This window comes from Haemorhous mexicanus, chromosome 16 (assembly GCF_027477595.1).
Source record: "Haemorhous mexicanus isolate bHaeMex1 chromosome 16, bHaeMex1.pri, whole genome shotgun sequence".
NCBI lineage: Eukaryota > Metazoa > Chordata > Aves > Passeriformes > Fringillidae > Haemorhous > Haemorhous mexicanus.
In genome coordinates, this window is record NC_082356.1 from 5,047,723 (window position 1) to 5,062,119 (window position 14,397).

The 14,397-nt window shown below is 58.9% G+C and overlaps 1 protein-coding gene across 1 annotated transcript; it reads right to left on the reverse strand.

Annotated features, from left to right (window-relative positions):
* Positions 1-7,335: 7,335 nt before the first annotated feature.
* Positions 7,336-9,845, reverse strand: LOC132335056 (serine/threonine-protein kinase pim-1-like). Its single transcript, XM_059861173.1, has 5 exons — positions 9,282-9,845; positions 9,117-9,167; positions 8,546-8,912; positions 7,740-7,919; positions 7,336-7,484 (listed from the first exon to the last, which is right to left on the reverse strand). The coding sequence occupies exons 1-5, from the start codon at positions 9,843-9,845 to the stop codon at positions 7,378-7,380; spliced, it is 1,269 nt and encodes a 422-aa protein (XP_059717156.1). The 3' UTR covers positions 7,336-7,377.
* Positions 9,846-14,397: the final 4,552 nt, after the last annotated feature.

The window sequence follows — 14,397 nt, forward strand, 5'->3', positions numbered from 1 at the left end:
GTCCCCATAGGGCTGGGCTGCCTGGGTGCTGCTGGTGAGGGCCAGTGGGCAGAGGCAGAGCTGGAAGCCAGCTCAGATCCCCACTGCTGCCCAGGCCCTGATGCTGTGTCTGAGAGACCGCTGAGACAGAGCTCTAACCCCACAGAGCTGCTTTGACCATGTGGAAGAGCATCATGTGCTCGCCCAGGACTGCGGAGCCGGTGCTGCTGATACTCCTGGATGTGCTGGGGAGCTGGCCAGAGCACAACATGTGCACCTCGGATGGGGACAAAACGGGTGTCTTTGCCCTGGCTGTGAGTTTCTGCAACTGGCTTTTGCTGGCCCCACGGCCACCTCTCCAGCAGCTCTCCATCTTCCTTGCCCCACTGCATCTCCCTGCCTCAGGGACTGGGCTGAAACCTGGCCCAGGAGCAGCTTCAGGGGCACCAGGCCCCGTGCTCCCCCTGCCTCTCTCCTGGCCTCTCCCTCCCCTGCTCAGGCCCTGCCACACGGACACCTCGGCACTGAGGGCTGTCTTGGGGGGCTTTGTCCTTTGCAGGCAGCTGTGGTGATGTGGAAGATCCTCCAGGTGCCCTGTGTCCCACATATGGTGACGGTGTATTTCCCCCGCCTCCTTGTGCATCTGCTCTTCCAAGTGTTCTTCAGCACTCTGGATGTGCCAGAGGAGGTCGATACCTTCTGGAAAGGATGCCAGGAGCAACATGGCCTTGCCACCAGCCCCAGCAGGTGCTCATCCCAGTCCTCCTGTCCCTGCCACGACCCTGGGCAGGAGCCAGTGCTCCCAGCGTGACGTGGGCTTTGCTCTGCACGCAGGTTTGCAGTGCAGACTCTGAAGTCCCTGCTCTGCCGAATGCAGCAGGAGGATGTGGTGGTGGCAATGGAACGCAGGGGTGGCTGGGACACGCTGCTGTGTGCTGACACCCACCACTATGCCGTGGGTCTGCTGGCCAGGTGAGACCCCCTTCTCCCCACTGCCTCTGACATTTGTGCTCTGTTCCCTGGGTTTCCAACACAGTCCCCCTGGTTGTAGCCCAGAGGGCCTTGTCACTGAGGGACGGCCAAGCAGACTGGAAAAGGCTGGGAGAGGAGGGTGGACAAAAGGGGCCACCTCCGAAATATCCCAGGTGCACTTGTAGGATGCTGGGGAAAGACCAGACCTCTGTGAGTCAGTCCTGGGAAACATTTGTCCCCCTGGCTCACAGTCTTGGTTCCTTTTTCTCCTGATAGGGAGATGTGCTGTGTCTCCATCCCCTTGTGTTCCCGGATCGCTCGCTACCTGCTCCGGCTGCTCAGCACACGGGAGCCACGCTGGGATCTGCCTGCCCTGGCATTCCTTGTGGAGGTGAGCCTGATGGCCAGCACTGCCTCGCTCAGCTGCCTCCCAGCTCTCTGCCCTCTCGGAGCCACAGCTGCCTGGGACGGTGCCCGTGCCCTGTGCTGCTGCCTGGGCCCAGCCCTGTGCAGTTCTGGGCTCCTGCCGGCCAGGTCCCCTGTCACTGCCCTATGCCTTTCAGGTCCTCGAGTTCCTGGACCTGAGTGAACGCGGTGCTAACAGAGTCCTGGAAATCTTGTCAAGGCAGCTGCAGAGCGAGTGCAGGGAGAGGCGTCGCCTGGCGCTCAGGGCCCTTCTGGAGCTCATTGAGGAGCCCTCAATGGTGAGAAGGGGGCAGCAGCAGAGGCTGAGCTGGGGAATGCAGTCCCTTGGGCTTGGCTGAGCTTTGGGTGCTGGGGCAGTTGCTCCCAGCTCTCCTGCCTCCCAGTTCAGCTGCCCGAGTGCTTCAGGACAGGCCTTTGGCCTCTGGGCCCTGCAGCAGCAGGATGGCGTTTCACAAACTTGTGTTCCGCACAGACCGAAAAAATGTGGAGCCTGACTGAAAGTCTTGTGGAGCTCCTGTGGGACGCAGATGGAGAGATAGTTAGCATGACAGTCATGCTTCTCAGCTTTATCATCTTGGACAATGACATGCTGATGCCCAGCCCCATCACACTGCAGCTGCTTGAGGCACTCCTGCCACTCTTTGACCACGTAAGGCTCGCTGCCCCCAGTCACGGCCACTGGGTGCTTCCCTGGCACTGTGCCTTGTGGATTTGCAGGCCTGGGCCAAGCTGAGCCCCATGCAGCCAATGCTAAGGTCTTCTTTTCTTCCTTCAATACAGAATAATAGCCAGGTGCAGCTGCTCTCCATACTGCTCTTCAGAACCTTGGTGACTCTTCCACTGGAAAAGAAAAAAAAGGCCCTGAAGACACCCCTGCGCCAGAGCCTGCTGCCACTCTTCTTCCATTGCCATGATGAGAATCGGCGTGTGGCACAGGTGAGGACTCATGGGTTGCTGCTGTCCCCCTGGCAAGGGGCTCGGCTGCCTCCTGCCCTGGCGCCTGCCGGGCTGCAGCCTCCTCCAGGCCTTGGCACTGGAACGTGAGTCCTGCGCCCTGGGCTGTGGGGCCATCTCCGCATCTCTGCTGCTCTCCAGGCTTCTCAGGAAACGCTGCTTTGTGTGGTCAAGTTCCTGAAGAGGAGGGATCTTGAAAGACTGGTGAAGAACCAGAAGCCGTGGAAGTTCACCAAGTGCCTAGTAAGGACAGCCTGCAAGCCCCAGCCTCAGCCTGGAGAAGGCCCCCGGGGGCGGTGCTCTGAGTGCGGGGCTGGCAGCTGTGCCCGCTGCCCGCTGCTGCACCCAGAGGCCGTGCAGGCTCTTCTCCAGGCTCCTGTGGGCCTGAGCCAGGCTCCGATGGAGCCCTGGCCCAGCGGAGCTGTGGGGCGGGCCGGCACCGCGGCTCCCTGGGCAGCAGCCTGCCCTCTGCCCCTCCAGAGCCCGGCACCAGCAGCTGCTGGCCGCGCCTCAGGGCTGTGCAGGCAGGGGAGGCTGGGGCTGGGCGCTGGCATCGCCCGGCTGAGAGGCTGAGCTCGCGCCAACCCTTCCCTCCTGCCGCTCTCTCCAGCTGGCAGACCACGGGAGCAGAGCTGCCGAGCACCTGCGCCGGGCCCTGCCCTACCTGCAGAGCCCACAGGAGTCCCTGCGAGTGGTGGCCATCAGGTTCATTGGTGAGCCACAAGCCCGGGCTCCCTCCCGGCCCTGCCACAGCTCGGCCCCAGCCCCACCTGCTGCCACGGCAGCGCCACCCGGGCCCGGCACCATCGAGCCCCGCCTGGTCCCGGCGCTGCTGCCGCCCTCTCTCAGCCGTGCCCTGGGGCGGCAGCGTGCAGCAGGGGCCGGGCTGAGCCCTGCCGGGCCAGCAGGGTGTGTAGCCACAGTGCCGGCAGCAATGCTGGCAGGGAGCTGTGCCGCTGGGGCTGTGACAGGCTCTGTGTTCCCAGGGATGGCCGGGCGGCACCTGAGGGGGAAGAAGGAAGAGCTCCGGCTCACCTGCAACGGTGAGTGAGGGCAGCGTGCGGACAGCAGGGGCTGACAGGGGGAGCTGCAAGCCCTGCCCCGGCTGCGGAGGGCTCTGCTCCCTTTGCGGACGAGGGGCGGCATGGGCAGAGCACACAAAGATTTCAGGGCCACATGGGGGATTTGTGGCCAGGAGCTTCGGGCTGGTCCCATTGGTCCCTGCTCCCTCCTGGCCATGGCTAGAGCCGGCTGGAATGGCCCTGGCAGGGGACTCTCCTCGGGTTCTCTCAGGTTCGGGATCTGACCGTGGCTCTGTTCCTCTCTCTTTCAGCCCTTGAACACCTGACAGAGGACACCAGCAGTGCCACGTCACACATGGCACTTCATACACTGAATGTCCTCCAGTCACTCCAGAGTGAGCGATCTTCCGTCTTCCAGAGGCTGCAGGATCAGCTCTGCAGGGCATGGAGGACACGGCCTCGTCTGTCGGGGCTTGGCTGGCTGCGCTGCTGGAGATCTGCAGAGAGCTGAGCCCAGAGGCTCTGTCTGCTGGGGCCACCTAAGCCAGCGGGAATATTCTCTTTCTTTATGATTGTTCTTTTATTTTTGTTTTTTCTTTAGTATATGAATATAGAATGTGTTATAATACACAGACTCCCGGGAGCTTTCTTTTGCTTCCCAGGGTCTGCAGGGCATAGGGGAAGAGGGGAAAAAGGGTGCTTGGGCTCAGCAAGCTGTCCCAGCATGCTGTGTTGCAGGGAAAATGGCCAGAAGCCCCTTGGCCTTTGGTGGTTCTGCTGAAGCCTTTGTGCTGCCAACAGAGCGGGTGGGCTGGGGCTGGAGCTGCAGAGATCCCTGTGAGAGCGGTGCCTGGAGATGGCCACAAGCCCTGTCCCAGGCAGGAAGCGCCATCTGTGTCCTCCTGCCCGTGTGCTGCTGGCTGGATTGCTGAGGGCTCCGAGGTGCCTCTGGATGGGGCTCCTCTGCAGCTGCTGTGGGGCTGCGGCGCTGCTGCCGGGCAGCGTGGCTGGGATGGGGGAGACCCTGAGGGGACGGGGCCAAGAAGGGACGAGGGGCTGCAGAAGCCCTGACAGGACACAGCAGTGGGAAGGCATGAGGGGGATGTGTGAGGGAGTGGGTGGCTGTAACATTGGCTCGAGGGGGAGTGGGTTGAAGACAAAGACACTAACTCTCCCCAATGTTCATGTGGCAAACAGAGAGCATTTATTCTCAAGCCCTTCCTTCTAAAGTGCCTTTGAAAAACCCAGTCTGGATAATTTCATTGCTCTGCTCTCTATGCCTTGTCAGGTTCTGCCCAGTGAAATGCTGCAGCCTTGGCAGAGATGTGACTGGGCAAGGCCCCTGTCAGTCAAACCAGGGGCTGGTGCATTCACACAGCACTAGCCAGCCTGCACTGGGACACATGGCAGCAGAGTGCAAGGCACAGCTCCGGGTGCTCCCCAGGAACCTCAGCTCTGGGAGCACTGTCTGCCCCAAGCTCCAGGGGCTGCAGTGGGAGCCCAGCTGGGCTCTGCCCTGGGGCCATCCTGCAGGGACAGCTGGAAACAGGGAGCATTCCCTTGCCACAAAGAGCCAAGCCAGGCCTGTCGGGCAGCTGTTCCAGCCTGGACTGCACTGTTGTGTGCTGTGCTCTGGGGCTGGGGCTCCCTGCACAGGGGACTGGATGGTGTGCCAGAGTGTTGTCTTAGATAACACAAATTCTAGCGTCATCATAGAGCAAGGATTTCGTATTGTCAGAGCTTCACACCTTCTTGATGTTCCTCACAGGCAGTTCCTCTACACACTGACTGTTCCAGCTCCTTGCAGGAGTAATCTGACTCCTCTCACTCCTCTTCCCTTACTCTTATATATCACTAGTGCTTGTTGGTTGCAGGTGTGGCCTGTCAAGATCAGGCCCACCTCCAATCTTCAGCAACTGGTCCAGCTGCAACTCATTGGGGGTCAAGATCACCCTGTACACCAGAGGAGACAGAGCAGCTTCAGCTTTGGCCTTACTGGGAAGGGTGGAGAGGCTCAAGGGGATTCAGAGAGCTCATCCTGCAGGAAGGACAAGGGAAAGGGAGTGGGAGCTCAGCAGTGAGCAGAGCTGAGGGCTGGAGAGTGGCTCTCAATGACACCAAAATCCCATGGGACCTCTGAGACATTGCTGCTCCTCAGCCAGTGACAGGATGCATCCCTAAGCCTGGGGCTCAGCCTTCCTCGTGGTGAGGGGCACCAAGGAAGGCAACAGTGTGATACAGGCTGCAATGGGCTGGGAACTCACCGAGGGAAAAGAGGGAGCAGTAGTAAGAGGCAGATGGGGAGAGAACTGTTCAGAGAAGGGCTGAGCTACAGCTTGAGCAAGCTGAGAAATGTCATTTTGGGGCATTCCAGATTGATTTCATTTCAGAAGTTATTGAACAAATTTATTTGTTGGGGGGTGTCATCTTTTCCGATGGAGGTGTACACTCTGCAAACTTGAGCTGTGCTGCCAAAATGCTCAAGCAAGTCTGTGCTGCAGGTCACACCATTTCTTCTTTGGCTGATTCCAGCCTGGTGCTGAGCTCCAGCAGAGCCCTGGCAGAGCCCAGAGCAGCCTCAGCACCCGCAGAGCCCGGCTGCAAGGAGAGAAAGCAGAAACTGCCCGTCAGCTGAAGGCTCCTGTGCCCTTGTCCCAGCTGCCCACGGTGCCCAGGCCATGCTGGCCGTGCTCAGAGCGGTGCCCAGAGCTGCCCATCACTGCTGCTTTTGGCAGCAGGGCAGGAGGGCAGGACGTGTGCCCAGCCTGCAGCCAGCCAGGGCACATCCACCTCCTCAGCAGCTGCCCAGAGCAGGAGGCTCCTGTGCTCGCTGCCATCTCCCAGAAGCTCTGATCCCACCATGCCAGGCAGACGGGGACCCACCTCACGCCCTCCCCTGCTGGAAGAAAAGCTGGTCCCAAATGATGTCCTCAGCCTTCTCCAAGGGCACGGCCCATCCACACTGCAGCTGGTCCCAAGCACTTCCTGATCCAGACTGGACCCAACCTATAAGGCTTCATCTAGAAAAACAAACAACAAATTATTGAAAATAGATTACAGACAAAAAGGGGAAACAAGAAAAAAGGTAAAAAAATCTTATCTCTGCCAGGGCCTTGAGGAAGGCCCAACCCCTGCATGCAAGGAAAAACCCACACACGGGTGAGGGAAGCCCAGGCTTTCTCCCTTCCCCCCTGCACTGCCCCCCACAATAACGCTGATCCCAAAGCAAACAAGGGCAGTGGAGCAGCCCAAGCCCTTCCTTGCCTGCACAGCAAAGCAGCCGCAGCACAGGTTCTGGAGTCCCACCTCTGCTCCCACCATGGGGTTTGTTTGTGTTGGGCTGGCTGCCCCAGCCCCATTCCGGGGCACGGTGGGGGCTGGGGGCTCTTGGCAGGGCCAGGAGCCCACTCCCATTTCGTACCCAGCCCAGCCCATCCCCCCAGCCCTGCCAAAACCAGCTGGGCAGGCGACTGAAGGATCAGCTGCATCTGCCCCAGCAAAGGGGGAACCTTTGGTTCCCTGCCAGGCTGTGCAATGCCCAAATCTGGGAGCATCCCCCTGGGTGTGGACTCATCTGTAAATTTGCTGTGGAGCCTGGCTTTGAAGAAGGTGCCACAATCAAAGTCCATCATCTTCAGCTGGCCCGTGGCCAGGTCCAGGAAGAGGTTGCCATCCTTGATGTCATCCTCGCTGTCTCCAGAAGCAGCAGTCCCACCTGGTACAGCTTCTCCAGGGGCTCCTTCTCCTTCCCTGGGGTGAGACCAGGCTCTCAGGTTCTGCCCAGAGCCCCAGCTGTCAGGGAACCAGGACAAGCAAAACCAGCTCGGATGGTGGCCACCAGTGCTGGGCAGAGCAGCTCAGCTCCAGCACAAGGGCTGTGTGTTCCCATCTGATGAGCCCTGGGCAGTGACACGGGCAGGACAAAGAAGTCTGGCTTCCTTTGCTTCTGACTGCCAAGGCATGTGTGGAGCTGTAACTTACCAGGGCCCTGCATCACAGTGTGCCTGTGGCTCTCTCCCTTCTTCTAGTGCAGATGAATATCCTGCATCCAAGGATGACAGAGCAGCTCTTCTAATGAGGGCCTTTCCAAGTCCAGCATGGATAAACACTGCCTGATCAGATCTTGGCACTCTGGGCAGAGAAACCACAAACCGCCGGTCAGTTGGAGAAGGCTCCTGTTGGCTTTGCCCCACTATTCCCGTGCCCAGGCCATGCTGGATGTGCTCAGAGCTGGGCCTAAGCTTTCCCATCCATTCCCTGGTTTGAAGGAGAGCAGGAGAGCAGGACATGTGCCACCTCCTCAGCAGCTGCCAGAGCAGGATGCTCACAAGCCTGCTGCTGTCTCCCAGCACTGGTATTCCCCCGTGCCCAGAGATGAGGATCCACCTTGAGAGAGCCCTTGTGGCAGCGAGAGCTGATGGTCCCAGCTGATGTTCTGGCCCCTCCTGAAAGGGTGCTCCCCACAGACCATCTGGTGCAGCAGGATGCCCAGGGACCAGATGGTAGCTGGCCTGCCATAGTACCAGCCAAAGTGGGTCCATTCCGGGGGGCTGTATGACCGTGTTCCTATGGAATACAGATGGAGTTCATCAGGGGGATGCTGCTGCTCCCAGAGCCTGGCCCCAGCATCCCTGCTCCAGTGGCACAGGGGGTGTGACGCACTGCCCTCTCACCAGCACCTGGGACTTGTGTACAGACTTGGGGTTGGAAAAGAAGCCACTGGGGTTGGAAGAGGGCAGTGGAATCCCTGGAAAGGCCCCACCATAACAAGGAAGAAACCACTCAGTGCTGGGGGAAAAACCATGCCTGCATCCTCCCTGCCTGCATTGCTCCAAAAAACATTATGAACCCAAAACAAAGCAGGCGAGTGGAGCAGTCCAAGCCCTTTCTCACCTGCACACCAAACTGGCTGGGGCACTGGTTCCGACCCCCCCTCTCGGCTACCCCCACCCAAGGGTGTTTTTGTTGGGCTGGCTGCCCCAGCCCCAGTCCTGGGCAGAGTGGTGGGCAAAGGCTGCCAGGAGGGCTGGAAGCTGGCTCCACACCCAGCCCTGCTCAAAAGCAGCTTGGCTGAAGTCTCAGTGCCATGAAGGGCTGCTGAAGGGAGAATCCCCACTGCCACACCCAGCTTGGGCTCTGAGATATTGGGCCATGAGATGCTGGGACCAGGAGCACACCCTGTGTGGGCTCACCTGCAAAGTGAGTGTAGGCTGTGTCCTGCAGGTAGGTGCCACAGCCAAAGTCAATCAATTTGGCCTGCCCGGTGGCCAGGTACACCAGGATGTTCTCTGGTTTGATGTCCCTGTGCAGGACCCCGCAGCTGGTGCAGTGCCGCACGGCCTCCAGCACCTGGCGGAACAGCTCCCGCGCCACCTCCTCGGGCAGGAAGCCCCGTGCCCGAATGAAATGCTGCAGGTCCTGACACCACTCCGGGCGCTCCAGCACCATCAAGACGTCGTTGGGGAGCTCAAGCCACTCCAGCAGCTGGACCACACCAGGGAAGCCAGTGGACACCTTGGCCAGCAGCACGATCTCCAGGGGTGCGCTGGTGCCGTCGGGCTGCGGGAGGAGCACGATGCCGTCAGTGGGGCTGATGCCGTTCCGGGGCGCGGGAAGCCCTCAGCCAGCCTGGGATGCTCTGTGCCCTGCGCTGGCCCCACGCCCGCTCTCCCTCGAGGTGTCCTGGAGGCTTCCACCCTGTCGGGCCTCGGCTCATCCCCGCCCGGCACGGCCCGGCTGCTCCCGCTGGCCCCGCTCACTCACCAGCTCGCCCCAGTGCCGGACGCGCTCCCGTGGCACCCTTTTGATGGCCACCTGCAAGCCAAGGGCAGCAGCGGGCTGAGTTCGCCGCCCGCCTTCCCCAGCCCCATCCTCCGCCCTCCTCCTCCTCCGCCCCCTCCTCCTCCTCCTCCTGCGCCCGCCGCTCACCGGGGCACCGTCCGAGAGCCGCGTGGCCGCGAAGACGCTGCCGAAGCCGCCGCGCCCCAGCAGCGAGCCCAGCCGGTACTGCTCCTTCAGGCCCTGCTGCGCCTTCCCTGCCGGCGGGACGCGGCTGTCAGCGCTCGGCCCGGGGCCGGCAACGGGCCCCGAGCGCCCCTCAAGCGCCCCGGGCCGGCCATCCCCAGGCGTTCGCTCCCTGCAGCGGGACAGCGGCGGCTCGGGGCCGGCGGCCGCGCTGCCGAGCGGCGGAGCTCGGGCCGGGCAAGCGGCAGCGGAGGCAGCGGGAGCGGCCGAGCCGCCTGTGTCCTCCGCGGGCTCCGGGAGGGGCTGGGGCCGGGGCCGGGGCCGGGGCCGGGGCCGGGCTCGGGCCAGGCGGAGCCAAAGGGAGGCGATGCCGCCCCAGCCCCAGGCACTGATGCCCGCCCAGCAGCGCCACCGCCAGTACGACCAGAGCCGGCCGGAGGCGAGACCGCGGCGGGACGCCCGGGGCCGGGGACGGGGCAGCCCCGCCCGGGGCCGGGGGCGGGCCGGGTGCATGGCCCGACCGGGCATGGGGAGAGAGACTGGGAGCAGAGGGGAGCTCGGGAAAGGGAGACCGGGAGAGGGAGAGACAAGCGGGACTGCGGGACAAGCGGGACTGCGGGAGAGGGAGAGGACCAGCAAGAGGGGCTCGGCAAAGTCGCTGCTTTCGCTGCTGCTTTCGCTGCTGCTTTCGCTGCTGCTGCTGTCGCTGCAACTGAAGCGCCGGGGCCGTTTGTCCCCGTGTCCGTTTGCCCGTTGCCCACTCGCCCCCGCACCGAGCCCCGCGGTCCCCGGGGGCAGCCCCTGAGCCTGTCCAAACACAGGAACTTGGCCATGTTCAGCCAAGAGCCAGAGTCTGCACTCCTGCCCAGTGGCACAGGAATCCCCTCAGTCCCTGCTGTGCATTGTCCCTGCTGAGGGTCAAACACTATCGGAGCGCATTCCCTGAATGCTGAATTTGTACGTGACCCAGGCACTGCACTTACCTCTCCAGCATTGCTTTCCAAAGAAAACCAGGGGAAGGCAAACTGGGTGTAGCTCATGGTATTTGACAGTGTCTACAACTTGCCAAGTCATGGATCTTCGAGGTGATATCCATTTGGGATTAATGGAAAGGAGAAGTAGTGCAAGATGGAAAAGGGGAGCATAAAAATAAATCGAGTAAAACATCTCAGATGGTTTCTTTCTGTTTTCTTTGAATTTCTTAAAAGCTCTTTTAGTTTTCCCATCATCTGCTCCTCAGTCCTCTTTGCTCTTTCCAAGAATCTTTCCTGGAGAACGAGGTGCAGCTTCTGTCACAAGATGTGCCACCAACTGCAGCTCCTCTTGGCTTTCCACACCGTGCGTGCAGCACGACTCTTGCAGCAAAGCAGGACAAATATTTGAAGAACTTGACAGCTTGTTCTTTCTTTTCCTTGTGGGCTGGGCAGTTATGCCATTGGTGAGGTTTTCAATGTTACTGTTCTACCCTCAGAAAACATGATGGGCTACCAGGAATTGTTAGGGAATGCAAACCTGACTGAATGCAGAGAAAGAATCTCCAGAGCCTGCAGCCAGAAATGGAGAGCTGTAGGATAATCATTCCAACATGCCCATGGACATACGGAAAGTGAGCTAGAAGATGAAAATGGGCTGACAGAGGGAGTTTGTTTCAGTGTTCAGTTCAGATGCTTCTACATCTCATGCATTGATATGAATCAAGAGTACAGTCAGTTCATGAAAAGTACCAGAACATGCTGGACCTCTCAGGAGATGACTGGAAGAATTTGAAAAGGAAAAATGCATGGAATGACTTGGCAAACTTTGTCTCTAAGAAGGGTCATTTTTTCCTAATAATTTCTGATCAATTCCCTCTGCTTTTGTGCTTCCTAACAAGTCCATTTTCATCCCAGATTGCCCATGAAATGGCAGCCCTGAGCTTGTGGAAGTGCCTGAAAGATGCCCTGTTCCTCTGCAGGGACCCTGAGGCTGAAGCAGGAGCCTGAGCCCTCTCTGGGGAAGCCTCCTCTGAGCTGGAATTTGTGCCGTGCTGGGAGAGGAGGAGGAGGGGGAGAGCGCTGGCGCTGTGTGGCAGGAGCAGGAGGTTTGGGCCGCAGGACATTCCGTCTGCGCCGCTGCCCCGCAATGGGCGGCCGTGCCCGGGGCTCTGGGCCTGGCCCCGCGTGCGCTGAGCTCCCGACACTGCGGGAGCTCCCCGGGCTGGGCTCAGCTTCCCGCTGGGACTGGGCAGCAGGCTGGGCTCCAGCTGGGATCAGCAGCAGCTGGAAATACCTCTGCGCATCTCCACTTGCTGCTGCTGCTGCTGCTCAGAAGGAGAAACAATGAAGTGAGTCGAGAAGTTCTGGTTTCTCTTTCTCCTGGTGGATTTTTTCATTTGATTTGACACTTGAGAGGCAATTTCTGTGATGGCCTATCAGATGATTTTATTTCAGCAGCAGCAGCAACAGGACCATGTTTGAGCACTGCAAATGTGGTCTGTGTGGCTTTAATTCTCCTTGACTTAGTGCTCAGGGACTTTAGGGGATTTCAAGATCTGCTAATCATGATGCCTGTGACCAAAAGCCTCAGTTCACCTATTGCCAGCCGGGGGTCTATGTACAAAATCACAAACAGGACCGGACTGCTGAGGAATGTGTCTTGAGGTGTTTATTTTCCAGCATCAGTCTCATTACATGGTTATGACAATGGGAAGATGCCGGCAGTTTGTGTCCTCGGCAGCAGACAAAGAACTCAATGTTACAACTTACTTTAAAAGTTTTTTGACCAATCACACAAAGCAGAAGCATATTGACAGTAGTTCTATCCAACCATTATAAGCACACGTACCTTCGGTTAAAACAATGCCTGATTATTTCGAATACAATACCTGCTTGTGAGCCACAATGTTCAGAGCTCATTTATTAAGCTCAGTACTTCCTAATATCAGGCTAGATATACTTTTCTGCAGCTTAGGGAGTTTTTCTAGCCAAGCCTTAGTACACAAACTATTGTTCTATTTGTCCTTACTTTCCCACTTCTTATTTAACTTTTCTGCTGCCCTATCTCATGGTTACAGCTCAGCTCTAATCACAGTTCTGCTGTCTCTGAGGCCTGCCTTTTGCAGCTTTCCCAAAACCCTCTGATTTTAAGGATTCCCACATTCACTGTCACGAAAAAAGCACTCTGGGTAGCACTGATCAAAAAAGGCAATTGCAGTTTTACAGATAAATTTCAAGTGGCAAGAGCAGCCATGATCTCCAATTGCCAAGGCAAAGGCAGCAGCAGCCTCCTGCTGTCACCTCAGGGTGAGTAAAGCAGTGCTGAAAACAGCGCTGGAACCCGATCCTTTCTTTCTCTGCAGGCTGGGTCAGGGCAGCACAGGCGGGCCCTGCGCAGTCAGGGCTGTGTGTGGGTGATTGCTGCTCTACTCCAGAACTGAGCTGGAAAAAGCCCTCGGGAGCCGAGGCAGGAGCAGGCGGGAAGGGGCCGGCGCTGCTGCTGCTCCTGGCCGGGAGCCCCGGCTGGGCCGGGCCGGCGCCCCCTGCGCTGCGGCTGCTGCTGCTGCCAGAGCCGGGCGGGACTCGGGGACAGGGAACGGACACGGGGGGACAGCAAAGGCCTGGCGGCTGCAGGGATGGTGGCGCTCGGGCCAGCGCCAGCACAGAGCTTCAGCCCGCAATGAACCCCGAGGGAAACGCTGGGGAAAGGCTCCATTTCAGCCTTTCTTCACTCGTGGCTGTGAGGGGACTGAAATAAAAGGAGAACAAGCAGGGCCCGACCCCTTCTCCTTCGGGAGGAGCCCCAGGCCTGGGGCTGTGAGAGGCCATGACGGGGAGAAGGGTCTCTGAGAGGCTGTGAGAGGCTTGGCACCTCATGGAACCAAGGGTCGGGTATGACACTGCAGAACCAAGGTGATTCCTGCTGACAGTTCAGAACCTCATGGAACCAAGGGGCAATTCTGGACAGCAGGGCCATGGAACCAAGGAGTCCATTGGGACATTACAGAACCTCTTGGAATCAAGGTGTCCATCTCACTCTACTGAACCTCATGGAACAAAGGGTCCCTTGTGACACTGTGGAGCCAAGGACACTGCTGTTGGCTGTACGAAAGCTCATGGAACCAAAAGTCCATTGTGACATTCTGGGGCCTCGTGGAACCATGGAGACCATTATGACACTTCAGGACTCACGGGAACCAAGGGGCCATTTAACCTAAGGGTCATTGTAGCACGGCGGGGCCTCATGGAATCAAGGGGATCATAGTGGGGCTCCGTGAGACCACAGAGAGATTCTGACTCTGTGGAACCAAGGAGACCATTGTGGCACTACAGGGTGCGGTGGAACTAAGAACTCGTGTGACAGGGAGGAGCCCAATGGAATCAAGGGGCCATTCCCTATTTCAGGGTTTCATGGAGCCAAGGTGTCCTTGTGACACTGTGGGGCATCATGGAATCCTGGAGACCATTCTGGCACTTTGAGGCCTTGTTGAATCAAGGGGCTCTGCAGGGCCTTGTGGAACCAAGGAGCTCTTTGTGACACTGCAGGGACTCATGGAAGCAATGAGACCATTCTGGCACTCTGAGTCCCCATGGCACCAAGGGGCCAGTGTGACACTATGGGTCCCCATGGAAGCAAGGGGCCAGTGTGCCACTGCAGAGCCAAGGAGACCACTGTGGTATCGCTGGGCCTTCTGGAAACAACGTTCTGCTGCAGGGCCCCCAGGGTCCAAGAACATGGAACAAGTCTTGCTGGCTTAGCCTGGCTGGTCCGGCTGACCTTGGCATGTTGAGGGTTGCTATTCATCTGGCCCTGAAGCCATGGAGCTCCATGTTTTCCTTCCTCTGGGAAAGAACTCTCCTTCTCCTCCAGGGGTTCAGGGCTGAAATTGGGATTCTACCTCCATATTTGATTATATCAAAGCATTGTTCCTATATGAAATCTGCCAGAACAGACAGCTCTAGATGGCCTTGGCATCTGGGGGGGCAACCTCTCATCTGCCGTCAAAACACTGGGGGGGCTGTGCTTTTCTTTCCATGGAAAGAAACATCTCTCATGTGCAGGCATCCATAGCCAAAACTGGGAATCTGCCTCCAAAATTCCTTAT

Coding starts and splice junctions, on each gene's coding strand:
- LOC132335056 (XM_059861173.1), bottom strand. CDS start 9,845: ATGCCCGGTCGGGCCATGCACCCGGCCCGCCCCCGGCCCCGGGCGGGG. Junction 8,913..9,116: donor TCCGGCACTGGGGCGAGCTG/GTGAGTGAGCGG, acceptor CTCCTCCCGCAG/CCCGACGGCACCAGCGCACC. Junction 7,920..8,545: donor AGCCTACACTCACTTTGCAG/GTGAGCCCACAC, acceptor TGTATTCCATAG/GAACACGGTCATACAGCCCC.